Source organism: Orussus abietinus, unplaced genomic scaffold (assembly GCF_000612105.2).
Source record: "Orussus abietinus isolate OABI.00-Male unplaced genomic scaffold, Oabi_2.0 scaffold32, whole genome shotgun sequence".
Lineage (NCBI taxonomy): Eukaryota > Metazoa > Arthropoda > Insecta > Hymenoptera > Orussidae > Orussus > Orussus abietinus.
Window position 1 is genome coordinate 281,846 of NW_019394330.1, and position 20,683 is coordinate 302,528.

General features: G+C 36.1%; 4 protein-coding genes across 16 annotated transcripts in view; 2 read left to right on the top strand and 2 right to left on the bottom strand.

Moving 5' to 3' along the window:
• Positions 1-3,387, bottom strand: part of LOC105703850 — a 210,809-nt gene extending 207,422 nt beyond the window's left edge. Inside the window, exon 1 of the mRNA XM_012432554.2 lies at positions 3,278-3,387. The gene's annotated coding sequence lies outside the window, so the exon portion shown is untranslated. The remainder of the gene's footprint in view (positions 1-3,277) is intronic.
• A 562-nt stretch (positions 3,388-3,949) lies between these two features.
• On the top strand, positions 3,950-9,024 carry LOC105703944 (centromere protein J). 6 transcript variants are annotated; one of them, XM_012432758.2, is made up of 6 exons: positions 4,695-4,782; positions 4,860-4,892; positions 4,978-5,123; positions 5,257-8,371; positions 8,455-8,650; positions 8,724-9,024. In XM_012432758.2, the coding sequence occupies exons 4-6, from the start codon at positions 5,292-5,294 to the stop codon at positions 8,853-8,855; spliced, it is 3,408 nt and encodes a 1,135-aa protein (XP_012288181.1). In that variant the 5' UTR covers positions 4,695-4,782; positions 4,860-4,892; positions 4,978-5,123; positions 5,257-5,291; the 3' UTR covers positions 8,856-9,024. The 6 variants fall into 6 exon arrangements, with proteins under 6 accessions (XP_012288178.1, XP_012288179.1, XP_012288176.1 ...); XM_012432755.2 differs by adding an exon at positions 3,950-4,111 and having other exon boundaries at positions 4,644-5,912; positions 5,997-8,371; XM_012432756.2 differs by adding an exon at positions 3,950-4,111 and having other exon boundaries at positions 4,644-5,049.
• Positions 9,025-9,372: 348 nt separating this feature from the next.
• LOC105703858 (NADH dehydrogenase [ubiquinone] iron-sulfur protein 8, mitochondrial) lies at positions 9,373-11,266 on the top strand. 2 transcript variants are annotated; one of them, XM_012432585.2, is made up of 5 exons: positions 9,373-9,458; positions 10,159-10,414; positions 10,526-10,718; positions 10,791-10,945; positions 11,142-11,266. In XM_012432585.2, the coding sequence occupies exons 1-4, from the start codon at positions 9,428-9,430 to the stop codon at positions 10,920-10,922; spliced, it is 612 nt and encodes a 203-aa protein (XP_012288008.1). In that variant the 5' UTR covers positions 9,373-9,427; the 3' UTR covers positions 10,923-10,945; positions 11,142-11,266. The 2 variants fall into 2 exon arrangements, with proteins under 2 accessions (XP_012288008.1, XP_012288007.1); XM_012432584.1 differs by lacking the exon at positions 11,142-11,266 and having other exon boundaries at positions 10,791-11,120.
• A 142-nt stretch (positions 11,267-11,408) lies between these two features.
• Positions 11,409-20,571, bottom strand: LOC105703857 (vacuole membrane protein 1). 7 transcript variants are annotated; one of them, XM_012432577.2, is made up of 6 exons: positions 20,177-20,571; positions 18,529-18,795; positions 14,735-15,082; positions 13,993-14,502; positions 13,440-13,709; positions 11,409-13,370 (listed from the first exon to the last, which is right to left on the bottom strand). In XM_012432577.2, the coding sequence occupies exons 2-6, from the start codon at positions 18,745-18,747 to the stop codon at positions 13,239-13,241; spliced, it is 1,479 nt and encodes a 492-aa protein (XP_012288000.1). In that variant the 5' UTR covers positions 18,748-18,795; positions 20,177-20,571; the 3' UTR covers positions 11,409-13,238. The 7 variants fall into 7 exon arrangements, with proteins under 7 accessions (XP_012288000.1, XP_012288001.1, XP_012288005.1 ...); XM_012432578.2 differs by having other exon boundaries at positions 18,529-18,749; positions 20,177-20,560; XM_012432582.2 differs by lacking the exon at positions 18,529-18,795 and adding an exon at positions 19,860-20,087 and having other exon boundaries at positions 20,177-20,531.
• Positions 20,572-20,683: the final 112 nt, after the last annotated feature.

Here is a 20,683-nt window from a genome sequence, read left to right on the forward strand (position 1 = left end):
ATCATCTTTCTTGTAAAAACCATTATTCACATTATGACAACTACTGTACACTGATTGTTTTAGTATCAGTGGCACATTGAGAATCATTATTTCAATAGGAATTTCATATTCCACAAGTTTGGTGCGCTTCATACCCTTACAAGTAGTCTCATTAATATCTTGCCTAGCTGACACTTCCAAATTTGTTTTTAATTTATTTTCTACTGCACAAATTCTATGTCTCATTTGAAGAGATCCATCGCAATGTACTGATGACATATTTCCGTTTTTTAATCCGATTAAATTATTCGATTCATCGTCTTTGAAAGGCATTTTCTCACCATTTAAAGTAATGTTATCTTTATTAATTTCATTTTGTTGCGCCGCGTTTGGTCTTATTTTAATATAAATTTTATCATTCACTTTACAATCTATAGGCAACAAAAAAGTATGCTTTTTTTTTATAACGTGTGAATCTGCACTGGATTTTTTGTTATTCTCGCAAGTATGTTCAAAGTACCAATTTGGTTCAGCTTGTCCATCTCCGTATCCATTTCTAATATTTGCTTGCAAAGTGTATATTAAAGCATTACGATCTATGTTCTGATTACACGTTTCACCATCATACTTGGTTGTATTTGTAATTATCTCTTTGGTCTTGGATACATTTGGTATTGCAACTTTAACTTTTGTGGAAGAAACTGTTGGGGTGTTCCAAGTTTTTTTGCCTTTCAGTAAACCAAAAAAAGCAGAAGCTAAACTGTTCTTTTTCTGAGGCTGAGAATTAGAAGGTTGGTCTCTAGACGAGATATTTGATCCTTTAGTTGAAGTTTTGCATCGCAATAACTGTAACAGTGCATTTGGTATCTTGACGAATAATGTTAAAGGAGATGTTGACTTAGCATCATCATCTATCACAAGGTGCACATTTAATGGAATTTCTGTTGAATTCTTATTATATACATGCGATGAACTAGTTTTAGAATCTATTTCACTTTCATATCCTTCGGTCGAACCATGTAGATTAACTTGTTTAGTATTGTTTTCTCTAGACAATGGATAATCAATTGGATTGTATGTTTTTTCAGAGATTCGGTCTAAAACCTCTTTTCCTTTCAATTTCAGTTTCTTATGATTTTTATCTTTTTGTTTTCGATATTTTTCTCTGCCACGAAATATACATCTGCGTCGTTTAGTTATGTCCGACTTACATTTGTGTATATTATAGCCATTTGCAGAACTGTTTGTGATTTCAGAATTATTGTAATTACATTCACTTATCGAACTGGGCAGAGACATTTCCATTCCACAGTTATAAGTTGTATCGACTACTGTTGCACAACTTGTATCGGTGAGTGATTTAGTAATAGCCATATCTTCTTTGAATTTTATTATACGACAATTATCATTTCTGTCAAACGATAAATGTTTTGATACATTGACAGTATTTGTACCAGGATTCACGGAGCAAACAGTAGTCACTTCAGTACTTGTGAACGATTCCTTGCAGGATAAACAGGAATTTGGTACATAAATAATATTATCTTTTCGGTACCACACATGCGATAGTGATTTTTCCATATGTTCTATATGACATTCTTTACTTTGCAAGAATTGATCAATTGTACGTGCATGATGAAAGTAATTATTTTGATTAATATTAGGTGTAGCTGTCTCTTCAGATTGAAGATGAACTCTTTGAAGTAAAAGTTGATTTAAAAATTGCAAACTTGCTTCACGAAATGCAATTTTACTTTTTATAAGTTCCTTTTTATTAAAGCCGCTTCTAAGATCGTCATTTCGTGCTCGATCCCTGAGATCTGGTACATTCACGTTAAAGTATTAAAACGTTAGAATGATTTATTAGAAAATAACCACACAATACCTTTAATAGTTGTTTCCTCACACATATCGGTGCGATGTAAGCCTTATAATATAAAAATTTGATTCCAAGCAGATATGACATGGTCTACATACAATGCAATACGATTCCTTTGTATTTCGCAAATTTCAAATCTTTCGTATTGACGTTAATATTTACATACGATTTGTATTCCCACCAAGGATGACGGGCAATGATAGATAGGACGATGTCATTGTGACTCCCCATTGTCACAAACTTTATTAATCAACTATGTATTAGTCATTTTGACGATCATACGTCAAAAATGTCTAATACATAATTGTTTAAATAAATTTCAAAATTGATTATTAGAATTTGGGGATTTTATGATGATTAGGATTTTATTAAAATTTATTAATCAACTATGTATTAGACATTTTGTAATTGCATCATCTTATAATTACGGATTTTCCGTTAAGGTGACGAGAAAGAGGCAACCGAGGGGTCGGTTGATAAGGAAATTTTTCACAAAACTAGGTGTACCTAATCGTTTGAAATTTTATAACGTGAGTATAAAGACCCTAAAAAAGGGTTCCGTAGCCATGAAATTCCGTTATTATAAAGAAATTCCAAAATTGGAATATACAAAGGTGTGATAAGGAACTGCGCATGCGCATGCCGGGGTCGGGGACCCTATATAAGGCCGAGCGCGCGCTCGGAGCATCAGTACCCTTTGGTCTTCCGAAGGGTAAGCATCGGGTTACCTGCTTGTACCGTAACTGGTTTAACCCCAGTTTTAACCTACGGTTAAATCTAACGGTTAACCTCAGTTTTAACCCACGGTTAAATCTAACGGTTAACCCCCGTTTTAACCCACAGTTAAACTTAACGGTTAACCCCAGATTTAACCTGTGGTTAACTCCAATTTTAACCCACGGTTAAACCTAACGGTTAACCCCAGTTTTAACCTACGGTTTAACCTAACGGTTAAAAATCAAACTTCGGTTAACTTGGGTTGTGAAACCGGGCCTTATGGGAGACATCCCCCCTCCCTTCCGTTCCCTTTCTTAATATATTTAACTTAATTTATTACGTTTGTAAAGGGCTTCGGTGCGCAGCAACCTCCACGTGGTGAGCCTGGGGGATCGGTGGTTTCCAACTATTGTTCGAAACCACCGGTTCGCAAATAGCTGCGCGAGTGATTCCACTTAGTGTGTTTCTTTTTTTTGTATGACAGTAGCTTAACGTAATTAAAAGTGGAAGCACTCATTGCGTGTGTGCGTGCGATATTGTAAATTGCGGACAGGAAGTTGTCGGGTACCTTTCCACGCAGGTAGCAATTTCGGATTTGCGTGCTAACCGAAGTAGATTTTTGCAGGTACGGCATTGCCGTACCTTTAGTGTATTCCGTCGGCACCTAGTACGTCGTAGCTAAGCTACGGCGTGCAAGGCTACCTGGCTCAGGTTGTCGGTTGCGCGATACGTTGTTTCGCTCTGGCGGCATCCCGCGGGGGCTCTGCCTGCTGTAAGCCGGGACAAGCCCGTCGACTGAAACTCGTATTCGCGGGCCGACAGCCGAGCCGGGTTAGTCGTCGGTGACGGTGGAAGCTGCTGGATTGTTCGCGGTAGAAGTAGTATGCCCTTCGGGCAAATTATATCCGTAATTCGATGCCAACTGGCAATGTACTCGGCGACTTACCCTGTACTCTGCGGCGAGCGTTGTATGGATGGATGAGTATGGTATGCGAGTGGTGTGTTGTATGGACGGATGAGTATGGTATGCGAGTGGTGTATTGTATGGACGGATGCGTATGGTATGCGAGTAGTGTGCTGTATGGGTTATGAAATCCTGGTTCTGTGAGTTCCTGGGACGCCGGGAACTCAACGGAACCAGGTGCCTATGCTTAGGCGGGTCCCAATCGCAGCGGCCTCCTCGTGGCGGGACCTGGGGGATCGGTACCATCCTTATGGGATGATACCGATCCGCGAACTAGCTGTGTAGTAGAATTTAATTAAGGTAAAATTTATCTTTCTGCGCGAGTGCGCGAGCCCCTACCAGAAATTCGTTGCGCCGCCCTTGGGGGCAAAAAACTGTGAAAGCTGACGTACGAAACTAGAGGGCAGCACAGGATGCGATTGCACGACCCTACCCGTGAGCAATCTCCCAACTCATCTCTGTTCTGTATTCTTTGGTAAATGTCATGATTCTGACGCGTGCGTACTCTGTGTTTATCAATTTTGAATGCATTTAAAAACGTAGTCTTTAACCGTTTCTGCTGTACTTTTCAGGTATGAGACTGTTATTTCTTCATAGAAGAGTTATTTCGGAAATATATATCAATTGAAGAAACATTACAGTTTTAGAGAATATTCTTTTCGTATTTCGCATTTGTGTAGAGTTGTAAATATTTATCATAAATTTGATATGTCGGTAACTTTTGTTAGGACGTGTCTAAATTTCGGCTCTTTGGTCACTGTTGGTTAAACGTTGTTGACAAAAGAGATTATCATGTTTTATGTTTTGTTACTAGAGACATGATATAAGCCTGTTAATGAGGTTCATTCGTTCTGCATATAAATTTGAAATTTGGAATATTCTAGTATATTTCACATTGCATAAAATGTGTATTTGTATACTAGATGGTTTCCATCTTCACAGTGAAGTAGTTTAGATATGGAACGTTATATTCTTTAAATCTAACACTACATATTTAATTTGCTCATGCCTGTATCCCAATTTTTTACTTTTTACATATTGAATATTTTAGTATTTCAGTCATGTTCAAAATGATTCTTATTAACAAATAACCTGTTATTATAGTTATTATTACCTGTAATGGCACTGGAAGCATCGATCCTTGAACGTCTTCAGGAATTAAGAAGGTGGCAAACCAAGCAGCAAGAACAACTGTTGAAACAGCAAGAAGAACAGCGAGATCTGTTAAGCCGTGAACAAGAACGTATGTACAAGGCACTCAATTTGTCCGTACAAAGTGACAGTCTTGATGAATCTGTTGTAAACAAAATACTTATTCAGAATAAAGAAGAGGGTAACTGTGACTTAACGGAAGTAAGCGTCGAATCATCCTCGAAACAATATTTTGAAAAGTTACACGATGAAACCGAATACTTATCTTTTCAACATTCTCATACAGAACTGGATTTACAAAGAAAACCAGGTTTAACCGAAAAGTGTTTAGATACATCTGCAGAGTGTGTTATCACGGGTGAGAAACTTCTAAACAGTGGAAAAACTTTGAAGAATACAAGTAAAGTTACGGACAATTTATCACCTATTCAAGTAAGAATAGATTGCAAAAGAGCTAATGTAACTGAAGGAACATCAATAACTTCATCTGTAATAAAACCTGATATGTTATTAAGTGTACCATCTATGCAATTAGTTTCTAATAATGATATTAAAAAATTTGCAGAAGTAAAACAGCAGATAGACACAGAATATGATGCGATGCAAATTAAATCAGAATTAGATTTTACTCCCTCGAAACATCAGTCAGCAATGTCAAAATTTATGATCGAAGGTGTGGAGCTTTTACCAGCAGAGAAATCTCTAACTGGGCGCATCACTATAGATGACATTCCTGTACCATCACCAAAGAAAGATTTTCAGACTTTGCTAGAAGAAAGATTGAGAGATTCAGAAGCCATAATTAGTGTTAATGAATCTGAAAGTAATCCAAAACGGCAAGTTAAACGACCTTTCTTAAGAAAAGGGGATGGTTTGGCTAGGTTTAAACTAAATTCACGTGCAAATGATCCAAAAAAGAGTTACAGGCCTCGGAGTACTTCATTGTCAGCTAACTTAAAAAATCCAAAAACTGATTCTGAAAGCCAGAAGGAAACTGTTAAATTAAAAAATATATCATCCAAAAGAAGTGTAACAATACCGAATGTACCGCAACAAAAATTGAGTTTAAAGCACATTACTCCGCCAAACAAAAAATCTCAAAGTAAAAGCTTGAGTTTAGCTCCATCGATTCAATTAAATACCAGCAATGAACAAATGAAACGATTATCGGAACTTAATAACTCTGATATTGAATCTAAAATAAACAGAGAAATGGAAGAGGTGAGAATATTTGAACTGCTAGAAGAAAAAGCAGAAAATTCCAGTTTTTGTTCTACTTCAAGTACAGTTGTGGCATTTTTACAGTCAGTTCAATCAACTCCGTTGAGATCAAAGAAAACTTTAGAAAAGAATGTACAGCAACGGGCTTTAAGCATGAGTATCAAAACATCTCATGATAATATTAAGGACCCTAGTACTCCTGAGAAAATAAATAATAAAGACAAAAGGACTCTTGTACTTTCGGAATGGGATTCAATTCCACTTCCTAATCAAAACGGTAACGAAGGCCAAAGTTCTGCTTCTATTGGTATACGATCTAAAAAATTTTCTTCTTACGAAGTACAACATACTAATGATAGCAATACCGAACATTCATCATTTACTGATACGGATCAAGAACACATTTGTCAACTACCATATGGCACAGATATCGATCCTTTATGCCTAAGAGATTATGTTAAGACTATTGGTGAAAATGCAAATAATGAAAATAACGTTAGTCTTCATGTGAGGTTCTCTGAATACAATGAATATAAAACAATTGGCTTAACTGACACATCGAGCATATCAAATGATTCTCAGCAACCGACAAATTATGCAGAGGACAAAGCCTGGAGTGACTATTCGACATCTACAGATTCTTCTGATGCAGAATCGGTAACTACAAAATTAGAGGTGCAGAAAAACAACACTTGTATCAACAATATAGATTCTGATTTAGTTAAGGATGTATCGAATGTACTGCAGAGTCGCTGGGAAAACTTACTAGATGTCCGAAAACATCAAAGTACTTTGCATGACAAATCAAAAGAATTTAAGAGGTTGAAATGCATAAGTGAAGATCAAAATTCTGATCCTGAAGTAATTCACTCTGAAACAGACGATGGTACTTATACTTCAGATTATAGTTATCAAGAGAGTTACAGTGATTATCAGAATCCTGAAGTAGTGCTGAATGATGACACAGAAGAAACTATTTTGGATACGAATAATGAAGTAAAGGATTGTGACCTGCCAGGACATAACTCAGAAATGCCTTTAAATAAATACACTTCTAGCTCAAATAATCAAGAAACGTCAGTTTCTGTTAATGTAAGAGAGTCAGAAAGTACTGTTTTCAATTCAGAGCTTCTGAAGAGTAGATTATTGGAACTAGAAAAAGAGATTACTATTTTCCGAAAGGAAAATGTAGCACTTACAATTCAACGCCAGAAGTTGCAAGAGGAGCAGAAGGAATTGCAAAAACTATTTAAAGAAAAGGAACGTACTTTTGAGGAAAACAGGACAAGAGAAGAGAATAATTTAAAAGAAGAGAAGAAGAGATTAGCAAGAGAAAAAGCTGCATTAGAAAACAGAATGAAGGTTGCTCAACAACAAGCTCAAGTCAGCAAACAACAGCGTCAAGAAGTGCAGGTTTTGAAGGAGGAATTAGAAGAATTGAGAGAAGAAATTAGTCAAAAAGAGAGTCGATGGTATGCTGCGCAAGCCAGGCAACGAAGTCAAGTAAGAATTTTACAGACTGAAAATTCAAAATTGAAACAAGAAGTGGCGAGGTTACAAAATCTTAGAAGAAATAATACAAAGTTTCGAAAAACCGGTGTTTCTGATAACACACGTGCAATACATAAAATAAGCAAGCAGTTGGAAAAACATAAACAACCTTTGTCTAAAGAAGAATTTTTATCCGATGAAGATGAAAAACTCTTGCAACCAATGATGGATGCGCTTCAGCTAAATGGAAATGATAAGGATAACACTAGAGCTCAAAAGATAACCGACAAACACTCTAATAAGGGCAATGACTATGCAATGCTGCAAAAATCCTTGAGGGATGCTGAAAGTATTTCTAAGAAACGTAACATGTATAAGAACTTGTTAAAAGATGCAACAAATGATATAGAAGAATCTAGTGAAATGATTGCAAAGAAGACAGAGTATCAAAATGCTACCGAGCAATTAGAAGAGCAACATGCCAATGAAGTGAATCTCCCAGCTAGCAATATCCATACTGAATTTAAAGAAGCTCATTTCAATCAAGTAAATTCCTGCCCTGAAGATAAATGTCAAGAAGAAACTACAATATCGAACAAGTCTACTAAGTGTACTTTAAATGATTCAATGAAGAGTCATTATTCTCAAAAGATCACATCATCGGAGGAACCATCTTATGAACCATATGGAATTCTGAAGAAAAATAATACTCCAAATGAACAAATTGGTGAACAATTAAATAAGCAAGGAGTAAGGGAAGTTCACCACTCGGATGGCCGAATTGAGTACTGGTATCCAAATGGTAACGTTAAAAAAATCTTTCCTGATAGAACAGTTACGAAAATGATATATTACAATGGAGATGTATGTGAGAGAAGTAAAGATGGAATGATAAAATACTTTTATGCTGCAACTAGAACATGGCATACAACAATGCCAGAGGGTTTAGAGATTTTAGAGTTTCCTGAGTAAGTATTACATCGACCAAGTTTAACAAATTTGCAAATATTTTGTTCTCAAGGTTTAGCATAATCATGGTAAACTATTACAGTGGTCAAGTGGAACGTCGCTCAAAGAACGGTGCAATAGAAATTTCTTTCCCGGATGGCACCGTTAAAATAGTTGAATCTGATGGGTCAGAAAAGTGGGCTCTTGCAGATGGAACTATAGCAGAAACCCTTCCAAACGGTGAAAAAGTCCTGTCTTTACCAAATGGTCAAAGAGAGATTCACGCTACAGACCACAAGGTATGTGTCGACTAAAATTTAGATCAACGAAATATTTCAGTCATTTTTTGGAAAATATGTCTTTGGTTGACAGAGGCGAGAATATCCTGATGGTACCGTCAAACTAGTTTATACAGATGGGTCACAAGAAACACGCTATGCCAGTGGCAGAGTTCGTCTTAAGGACAAAGATGGCAACGTCCTCATGGATTCGCACTTGCAATAAGAAAGCCTGATGAAAGAGTACGAACTTTATTCTTAATATTTAAGTCCTTTGACTCGAACCGAATGCAAGTAGTATTATTTTAGTCTATACGATCGCCCATTATAATAAACAGCTTGTAAAGTAAATAATTTATATTGCGACAAAATAAATACTATTTCAAGTAAATGTACGTACCGTTTTTAATTACTATTAACGATGAAATGATCGTATTATAAATATGATTTAAAATCGTGATGGATTACATTTACTGTTTACTTAACACAAAACCTACCGACGATTTATAACCTCATTACAAATACCATTTAAAACGGTCAATTTGACCCGCCGGTCTTAGATTTGGCATTACGACCAAAAGGGTATCAGATGAAATTTATTTTATCGACGTCGATTAAATTTCTTAGCACCTTTCATAGCCTCTCACATGGATCAGCTGCTTGTATTCTCCACCTACGGCAGCACCGAACTGTGATAGCAAAACTTGTCCATAAGCAGTTTCTCAATTCATGTATAGTCACGTCTGAATTATCGTCACTAACTTATAAAGGTTATGTCACATCGGCCAGTTCTTCACGATGGCTTCTGTGCGGCTTTTTGCGCAAATTGGTAAAATCCCATGTTTAAACAACTTTCAGTATTGTTTTAAATTAGGAAAAGCATTAATTTTATAGATTATGCTTTCCGTTATTTTTTAAACAAGTGACACAGTTTAGAGGTAGTTTAAAATGTGCTATAAAAGTTCTTTACCTGTAAGTGGTCTCCTCTATTTTTAAAACAGTCGATTCCTTATTGCATATTTTTTTCACACTTTCAATTTGCTGTAAAATTCAAGGGAAATGTATTAGAAAAAAAATTCTCAGTTTTACTTGCGGTTGTTTTAGTTGTATAGATTATGTATGGTAATAAAAAATATATATATATATGCAAGGTAGGTCAGAAAGTTCTAAAACATATTTTTGACTTTCTCGGTGTAAAAGTGTTTCAGAACTTTCTGATCTGTCTAATAATATTTAAGATCTACACTGGGGGACCATGGATACTTTTCCGTCATACACTGGCGATATTATATTAGCAAGAAAGACATTCATGTCTGCTAGTATATTAGTGCTCACCAGACGACTAATACTTCTAGTAAACATGTTATCATTTTAGAGGATACCTAATATTGCATATCATTACCTTGTGGTACATAATTAACTCAGTTTATATAATCACAATATATCTTTTCTAATTTTTTTCATTTTGTTGCATTTGTGTTTTATTATTTTAAAATTATGTGAAATTTAATAGAAATTTACCTTTTCAGCACCCAGCTTATTACGGGCAAGTCGAGGTGCGACAGTTTCACAAACGATTCGGAATAAATATATTTTTGTGAACCCGTTCAACAAACCAAAGACAGAACTTATAGACGACGTAGGCAATTACCTGTTTCTCACAGAACTTGTACGAGGGATGGGTGTAACTCTCTCCCATTTCTTTCGAGAACCTGCTACCATCAATTATCCTTTTGAAAAAGGTCCCCTGAGTCCAAGATTTCGGGGAGAACATGCCTTAAGACGGTACTTATTCCAATTAATATTAATTAAAATTTTGTTGTGATTAGTTACTTCAATGTGATAAACCTAATTCATATGTGTAGCATTGAAAACATGAACTATTGATGTTAATAGTTATCCATCTGGGGAAGAAAGATGTATTGCATGCAAATTATGCGAGGCAATCTGTCCAGCTCAGGCAATTACAATAGAAGCAGAAGAACGAGCAGATGGTTCTAGACGTACAACAAGATATGACATTGACATGACTAAATGCATTTATTGCGGTTTTTGTCAAGAGGCCTGTCCAGTAGATGCTATCGTTGAGGTAAATATTTTAGTTCCTAGAAAATAATACTTTCAAATATATCAATAATGAGGAAAAAATATATTTATTTAGGGTCCTAATTTTGAATTCTCAACGGAAACTCATGAGGAACTACTATATAATAAGGAGAAGCTCTTGAACAATGGTGATAAATGGGAATCGGAGATTGCAACAAATATACAGGCAGATCACCTTTATCGTTAGTTAACTCCTGAATTAGTCAACTTGTAAGTACCAACCCATAAATAAAGATGTATATGGAAAGATCATGTTTGTAGCAATGTGCATAAAATATTTAGCACATATATATTCCGATTTCGTTATAAAAAAATGTACTGAAAATTGTTGAATTCACAATGACACTTCAAGTATGAAATTAAATAATATAATTTCCTTCCTCGACATCTTTTACTTCAATTGCAGTATAATTCATTTCACGTTATTTTAAACTAATTCTGCGGCGATGAACTACCCATGATGACAACACAATCCAGTTTACTAAAGTACAGCATGCTCGGTAGGAACATCAGGCGAAAAAATCGATCTCATTTAATTCTGACAAGAATCATATTCTTATTGTAATTGCCAACAAGAATTTATAATATTAAAAGAAAACTGACAGTTTCCATTTTCCCATTAAAATAGGATCTTTTGCATAGAACTTCTTATCAATAAATAAAAACAATTTGATAAAGTCATAGAATGTTTTAGTTTTCTCATTTTCTAGTAAGGAGAATTAAATATAATTACACTGTATGTTGAGCTTGTATATGTATATAACTAACGACAAGAAGTGGACGAGTTTAAAATTTAATTCAACTGAAGTGTAAACAAGAAATAATTATAATTAGTTTTCACGATTGTACTTGAATATTTTTCAGAGCGGAATACGAAAAGAACAAAAAGCATTCTCACTCGCTACACGCCTATAGTAAGGAATATTTTTTTCTACCGAAAGTCTCTATTTAACATACCTATGGTTCGAAAAACAATTATTTCGTAATTCGGTATTCTTATTATATAAAACGAATTATCAGTAACTCTGTGTTTCTTTATTATAAAACAAATCCTATTGTTCAAGTCTTCAGATTTCGGAAATTTACACGGATCCCCGCAACCAACTATACATTATTAAAGCGCCTAAACTTGTAACCATCATTTAAGTAAATAAGAATGTCTTTATAATTAATAGGAATGTAAATGACAATAATTTCTCTCGGTCATCAGAATATCTTTCTATACATTTTCTCCATGACAATAAAAAATGATCGAATAGATAAAAGATATTTGAACCAATTGATATTTGATGAAGTTATGTCATAATTATTATATGATATCTGATTAATATTAATTTTTACCAATGTATACATTTTTTATGCAAGCACACAATTATTTAAACTGCTCAGTTTACAAGTTTTCACAATTTACAAGTAGTATGTCAAATTTAATTACATTGCTATATCCGAAGCACATCATACCACACAGTGAATTTTCCCTGAATTAATTGGCTGGACTCATTGCCAATCGTTAAGATGTCCTTGCAAAAAAGTGGTATTAGATAAAAAATATGCTAATGATAAAAATTACATTTCGCTTACATTCTTTTACATGTTTCTTTATATCTCACCTCTCTTTAACTCCTTTTAAATTAATAGTTGAATTCACAATGTTCGATGTTGTTGCGTCTGATAAAAAGACGATACCGAAAGATTAAATTAACTGTATAAAAGGGTCCGCTTGTTCCATACAAATATGTTTCTTTTACAATTGTCATTCATTTACCTCTACAGTTGATTTCTTACAAAAAAATTAACACTGCACAAATATTGACTTCTTAGATTTAAAGTCTCTTGCAATATACAGACAATAAATAAGAAGCTCGTATATAATTATTTCTCGTATCAACAATCTGCGCTACGTTTTTAACTACAAGAAGTTTTGACTGGACAAAAAGAAGCAGGATTTCTGTTGCTTCTATACCGTGTGCAAAATCAATGTTTCGACAGCATAGAACTAGGTAATCTAGCTATGCAGGTATCAAAATGTTAACAGATAAGGCGAGCCAAAAAAGCAGAACACTTTTAACAATGCACAGGTCGTACGACACTGAATGTAATAACAACGTTTATACAAGTTATTTGAAAAGATAAGCGATAGTAGTTTATACAGAAACAATTTGTCACGACTAAAAGAAAAATGAAACTAACAGGATCATTTAATGCAAAGACAATCCGTTAACAGGTTCTGCTTGAATATCGGTGATATATTTGATTTTCGAATATTTGTAAAAGGAAACAATTCTTTCTCGAAAAACTGACTTTGCGATGGAGATGCAAATTTGTAAAAAGTATTTTGCCTCTTTTGGCCCCGCAAAACACTAGCAAATGTGAAGAATCTTCCGCAGAATGTTCGTCGACTCAATATTGATGCAATACCTAGTAGTTTCAATTGTCCTTTCCCTCCGATCCCTCAGGATCTTCTCTTAGCCCTTGAGCTATTTTATTCTATTTTCACTAAACTTCAATCGGAGGAGGCTTTTGTACGTCTGCGTTTATGGCTGCGGGCCAATTCGTGAATGATCGTCACCAGGAAGTAACACACCATCAGTATTACAAATTTGTCAAACAACCATGATATCGTAGTTGCTCCATCCTAAAAATGTGAATTTTTCAATTGCAACAATGTTGAAAGGATGCAAATTAGTATGAAAATGTGTCTCACCGTTGACGTTTTATCATGTAACTTCTGCTTCTGCTCAATTAGGTACTTCTTAAGTGGTTGCTGAAACTTCGATCCCACGTAGGGTATTATTGCTAACAAACTGATCACTTTGTCCAACAATTCCTCGTTGAATGCCACAATTACTGCTAGCTGCTGAATGTGCATTTTGACGACAGCCTTTCCAATGAGGGTAGCACCAAAAAACGTCCAAAACGGAATCAAGTAGTGGCCACAAGTTAGACCGGCAAGATCAAACAGCGGATTGGGAATCTGCATAAAAATGAAATAAATTCAACTTCCTTCTCACACACACACATAGTACACATTAAAAGTCACCAAATCCAATATACTTTTCTGAGCTTTAATTATACCGTGATAACCTATCGCTTTGAGGACACTTGAAAAGTGACTCTCTCACGTGTTACGCACATTAGGTCTTGCGTATTAGATGGTAAGGAAAAGTTCTGTCGTTTATTTCTAAAGAAGTGTAACGTATTAAAAAAAAACAGAACGACAAAACTTTCCCTTACATACATAATAATTCAATATTTACCGAAGCACAGGCAAGGATTCCCCAGAATCCCGCTTTTTCAACAAAATGTTTCATGGCCAGTTTAGCACGCATGACGAATGGCACATTTTCGCCGCTTTCAAGTGCTTCCAGTGCTTGTAATTCTTTGAGATCCTCTTGATTGCAGGCTTCCGTCGCATCATTTCTGCGACTCCTCCTAGCAGCCCTTGCCATAAAGTATGGTGGCAATTCACCCAGTGCCGTGCCAGCACCCCACAGCATCGCTTCAACACGTACTTTCCTCATGATATTTAATATCCCTGCCGTCCAAGTAGGATCTATCGTTGAAGGACACACAATCTGATCGGGATAGGGAGGCTCAGGAAAATTGAGTGCTCCGCACTCATACGCAGCCATCGTAACCGATGCTATGTGCGGTCCTAGGTACAACACAAAGGTGTGCAATCCAGTACCCAGACCAACACTGGACAATACCCCAAGACCTACCCAGTATAACCACCATATAAGTTTGGTCTCCCAGTTCTTGAAAGTCTGAAAAAAATACAGTACATTAAATATAAGGAGGACAACGTCAACAATACATTAGAATAGACAAATTGAAACAATACAGAATTACGGTAACGCGGTCACAATTTAAATCCTGTTAAATCAGTCAGTTAAGGTTGTACATACCCTGACTGGTGCAATGATATTCTCCTCATGATACTCTCTACTTCTAATTATTTTAAGATATCTCTGACCGAAGCATTGGTAACGAACTAACCTGTTGCTGGGGACCGGATACTCTACTCAATATAAGAAACGACACGGTGAATATGACTACGGTCAACACTAATCGCCTATACTGTAAAGTCTTCCTCGCCAGACTCATACAGTCGATGAACAGTTCTTGTAAGAAATAGCTTAAAGTAGCAATCGGATGTTTCCAGAGTGTTAGGCATTCTGAATCTATTTCGCAGTCATCGCTGCATATCCTATTCGCAGTCCCTTCTCTCTGGATTGGTTTCTCGATGACACTTTGCTGAGCACCATTCGTAGAGGTGGACGACGGTTCTTTGGACCGTCGAATGGCAGTGGCATTGCTCAGCATGGTTCCCCCCAGTCGATTGATCTGCAAACCACAAAAGAATAAGTACACCGAAGATTCTCAGGCGAATGGCGAAGACATAAAAGCTACAAACTAGATTAAGGCAGATGATATATTACTCACAAATGATGTGGAGCATTAAGTGAATTACATAATGATTCGATCTAGCATGGTCAGTGGCTACGCTATGAAGAAGTCAAGTTGACATTACTACCGATGATCAATGCCGAATGTTAAATGAGTTTTCTTTTACACTTATTAATGAGTAATCTAACACATGCGAATGCCTTCTCATGGAATTGGCGAACGTATTTACGTATACCCACCAAACCAAATGTTACGATTACACAACCCTGGAATAACATGATATATAACGAATGTTATTCAAAAGATACATTAATATCATATAACGTCGAATTATTGTTCGGTAACATTGTCACAAACTTGTAAGCATTGCGGTTATATAATATTAATATAACATATAACACGTCACTGATATGTTATGTACACGTTACATTATTCGTTACATGTATGTTACATTACATGTTACAAACGTTATGTAATGGTTATATTATTATGTAACCGTGTTTGGTGGGTATATATTTGACCAAGCTTCATGACGGTGAATACTGATTTGAGGGATATTTGTTGCTAGGGTATTCACGAGGCAAGTATTCATGTAAAATCACAATTTTTACAAAAATTTGACGAGGCGATAGTTTAAAAGAAATCCAACGGTATAAGTAATCGACCATGTAGCAAGATTAGTATCTACGAGATTGGACTTAGGCTCTAAAACCGAGACTGGTTCAACAATGTTCAATATAAAACAAGTGTTGAGTATTACCGACATACGCGGAGGCATAAATAAGAAAAAGTTCGGTACCAAATACATGTAGAAAAACATTTCAAAGAGCGCATCAGGCGTTACGAAATGGTTGCTTAAAAGATACGAAATAACCGAGGAATTTATCGAGGAATACATTGTATTTTTTTCAGATTAATTGCGCAATTCATTCGCCGCTTCGTACAACATTTTGCAAAACGGCAGATCCTCCGATTCTTTGCTGTAGGATTTTCGCAATTACTTTTCAAGTCACCTGAAAGTAAATCGGTTAATTTCGAAATATCTTGCGCATAAGATCGTATCCAAAAATAATGGAAAAAAGAAAAAAAGAAGAAAATGGTACAACGTTGCTTCAATACATTTTTCAAGAATTGCATTTCAACCAGGCATTCAAGGTCAAGATAATATCGGTTACGGCTTCATTAATAACTACAATTTCCACCTCCAGCTAATTGTAGTTACAGTTATGCTATCAGGAGGCCGGGGGAAGTTTAAAACCTGTTTAGATAAGGTTTAAAAATTACTCCTGGATAGTGTGCAGGATAACACCCTCAAGGTGAACATATTTATCATAACCCACGTTCCAACTGGCATAAGAAAAATTCCCAGGCGTATTTTCCACCCTAAAAAGATAATCTTATCAAATATGAGTACGCGAACTCGATACGCCCAGTTCGCAGAAAATCTTTTTTTTAACATTTGACCCCTCAGATTCGACCTTGATATCACATTGCGCACTCCGAGCGTCACGATCTTTTTCCCACGCTCGGTTTATCAAAATCTCTATTTACATTGACTTTACATCGAGCAGCTCCTTGATATTCATGTCGACAACGAGGTAATCTTTGCCGGGTCTCAGTTTTCCCGTATTATCCATGTAGGTATTAACACGTAAAGAATTTCCGAAGCAACGCCGTGTATGACTGACCGTATACGCACTGATTGCACATCACGAACTGAGGACCAATGACCATCACCAAATGGATGCTGGTTGACTGAATCGTTATCACGAGAAAGCGTCCCGAGAGGGGTCATATCGGACCTAGGGTCAGACTTATGTTAGCTAAGCCAAAGAGAGGACATTAAAGTACATTGTACCGAGTTCGTGGGAAAGTTTCGTCCTATCGTATGCACGATAAGATTCGGCAATACAAAATTAGAAGAAATGAAGCTTCTCCACTTTTCCAAACGAAATACCAATCTTACCTATGCAAATGTATTTTATTCAGATTTAAAAGTCCTCTGTAACAGAACTAACTTTTGTATCTAAAGAAAATACATTTGTATAGGTAAGATTCTTCCTTAATGGAAACTCAACAGGATTATTTATCCTTGACGAAAAAACAAAATGGATAAAAAATATATTCAATGGAACGTAGCCAAGTGGAGACTTGGCTATTGAAATTAAACACTACCCTAGATATCGAGAGTTCTATTTTAATGAGAATGCGTCTCTTGCTGTACAGACTAAGTTCCGATAAATGTCTGTGCCGTCCTTTCCGCTTTCAGTGTAGATTTTCTGCTAACAGATTCATTTTACACGGTCGTAATAAAATACTTTCCTCTACTCTGTTGAGAGGATTAAATTTCCACGAGTCCTCTTTTATTAAATCTTGCACTTTTAAATAGTGTCAAACAAACAGGATCACGCAAATAAATCAATCTCCTTGACAGAATATAGCGTTGCATTTTGTCCTGACTAAAAAAAAAAAAATGCTTAAAATAGGCGGAGTATTTAATTCCTAATAAAAATTCATTATCGCTGGTCTCACAATGTATGATAACATTCGGATTTAATATAGATACTTAAAATATTATGTACATGAAAATGATTTTCCCACTTCATATAAGTTTTATTTAATTAAAATGGATATAGCTTGTTAATGCTGACAGTAGTAAATTAATTCTCCATGTTATAACAAATTACGTAATGTAATTAATTACTGTTCTACTCTGCCAAAGGAATTGATTTACTTGTTTGAGGATTTCCTTTTATATGCTATATGGAACAGCAGATTGTGCTGTAGATTTAATATACTGTTATTTTTTTAGTTGTTATCATGAGATAAAATGTTGACTACAATGAATACTAACTGCAATGGCGACTACTGTACGATTCAATTAGGCCCAGTTATGTAGCAGTCGGACTGATACATGCTCTTAATGGTATTCTAGGTAAAGCAGGCAACGAAAGAACTGATTTCTACTTTTGTTTTATGATCACTAGTGGTCAGATGAAAACATTGGTAAATTAATTTTTTTAAATTATTAAACAGCGAAACTATGAAATATTCGTAAAATTCAGAATGTATTTTCGCATGAATCGACAGCACAGAGAGTTGAAGCACTTGCAAGCCTTGTTTTCTACCCATGTTGATTCACAAAAAGTTTGCGCTACTTGCTTTTTAACATTTAACACATTGTGACTAATAACCTAAAATGTCAGTTACGTAAATCTTTGCAAGTGGAAAAGATTTCTTACCAATAAAGATCTAATAAATCTAGAGAATATCGATATAAGAAAGCGACAATGGCAAATAAATTAATTGTTACGTTATAAGTCCTGCAATGTTGTCACGTATAATGTAGCACAAACTATTTGCAACCATAGTGTTCAGTGTACCATGTTTGTCTTGTTTCCCGAAACAGGCAGACCGCGTTCCTTTAGCAAGCCCTTAAGCTGTTCACGAGTCATGCGCCGCAGGGCAGGAGTCACCGATGTAACGCTCGTCGAGCTTCCGTCATTTAGGCGACCGAAGTTGCTCTCTGAACTTTCGGTGGTACTGGGGGCACTCACACTGGTAGAAGCACTCGCCTTTCGCCCTAATCTTCGTCTCACCATTGCTGCGGCAGACGAAGAAAATGGCCAATCTGCACCATCGGCCTGACTCTAAGACAAGTTTTGTTGGATTCACAAGAAGTGAATGGCATGAACAGTTTTACAAAGCTTTCCAATAAACTCATCTGTCAAACATTGTGCGAGCTTTTGACAAAATACAAACATACACAAAAGTCGATAATGCAAGAACTTGTTACCGGGTGACAGGCTTTATAATTTTATCCAATAGTCTTGTCAGTTTAAAAATGTTATATACAAATAACAGAAATTACCGACACTCAATTATCGTATGATAGTACTTTGTCATCATATTGGAAAAATACATTTTGTAGTATTTTATGGTATTTACGTACATTGCAAGCATATCGCATTTTACTACAGTTACTACAGACCTGTCACGCCTATTTCATTCCAAGGAAATCACACGAGAGTACGATATATAGCCAGGATTGCAAAACCTTGGCTAATAATATTAGTCACACCCTTAACACATTAGCGCAATGAAGATTAAAAAGCATTTTGGAGTAATTAGTAATTATACGTAAACACAGGCATAAAAAGTAGCACAGGAGCAAAATTCATTGTACGTTCTAAATTTGGTGTCAGCATGTTGGCTAAGTTAAAATAAAATCAAGATGAAGCACACTACCCATTGAGACAATGTTAAATAAATATCTAAGATGGCAAAATAACTATTAATAGACATACCATTTATTACTTTAAAAAAGGTGAAACTATATATCCTTGAAGATGAAATAATAAATTAACACGAGTTAAATTGAGTTTTTTCAATTTCTAATTAAATTTTTTAAATCAAAGCAATGGTTCGACTAGGTCTGTAAATCTAATTTTCTAAATTTAAATCCACTCGATACTAACAGGCTCCAAGAAATTAAATGATACAAAACATTACCTATTCTCAAGATAAAAATACACTTCACATCTTACACTTTCTTGCCTACTGTGTCCTCCAATTATAAGTTTTACATTTGTTTAATCCTTCTAAATAGGACAGATTACGTGTATAGGTAGTAATCTACCTAATTCACAAAATATACACTTACATTAATTCTAATTAATAAAACGATAAAGCACCACATGTGCCAAATATTTACCAAGTGAGTTATGGGTTTCTTCAACTCTTACGTGCTCTATAGAATATACTCCAAATATTTTGAAAGCATACTTAAATAAACCGCTAACCACACATCAGGGAGTGACAAAACCAAATGTCTTTCAACATTTCATTCCACTCAATTAGGATGAGTCAGGATTTGCCTCGGTTGTCGAGCTAACCTCAAAATCGCGCTGCCTCAAGCCCACCTTACTAACCTCTTAACCCACTGGATTCGAACAAAGCAAATGATAGTAGAACAAAGCACCACATGTCTAATATTTACAAAGTTGGCGAGTATAGTTTGTCGTGTCTTACATGTTTCTTAGAGGGTACTCGTGAGATCCGAAGACATGTAACTAAATGAAACTGTCAAGTGAACGCTACGAGCGTTCGCGGATGGCGAGTCCGAGCAACATTCGTCGGTTCACGGTCCGCTTCTGTTGAGGTTAGACTGAAAGTTGGATCGTGGATCGAAGTCGGTGTCCGCTCGATTCCACTCGGTTCGAAACGGTCGCGATCCGGCGATATCTCTGGCCTCCGCTGTGGCAGTACGGACCTGCCTGTGGCTGCCAGCAGATGCCAGTTACTGGGTTTCAGATAGGTTAGGTTATTTGCACCGAGTGGTACGTACGATCACAAAGAATGAGGTTGCGCGCACTGAGCGCACGTGTGCGCTCGTGTCCGAATCGCGTTGGCCCATGACAACCCTCATGACGCACACGTAATGACGGATAGGGCCGAGCCAGGAAGAGGGTCCTTCGAAACGTCTACGAGATTTTTCTGTGACGTTTCGCAATTTTACAGAATGTTCCCAATTACATT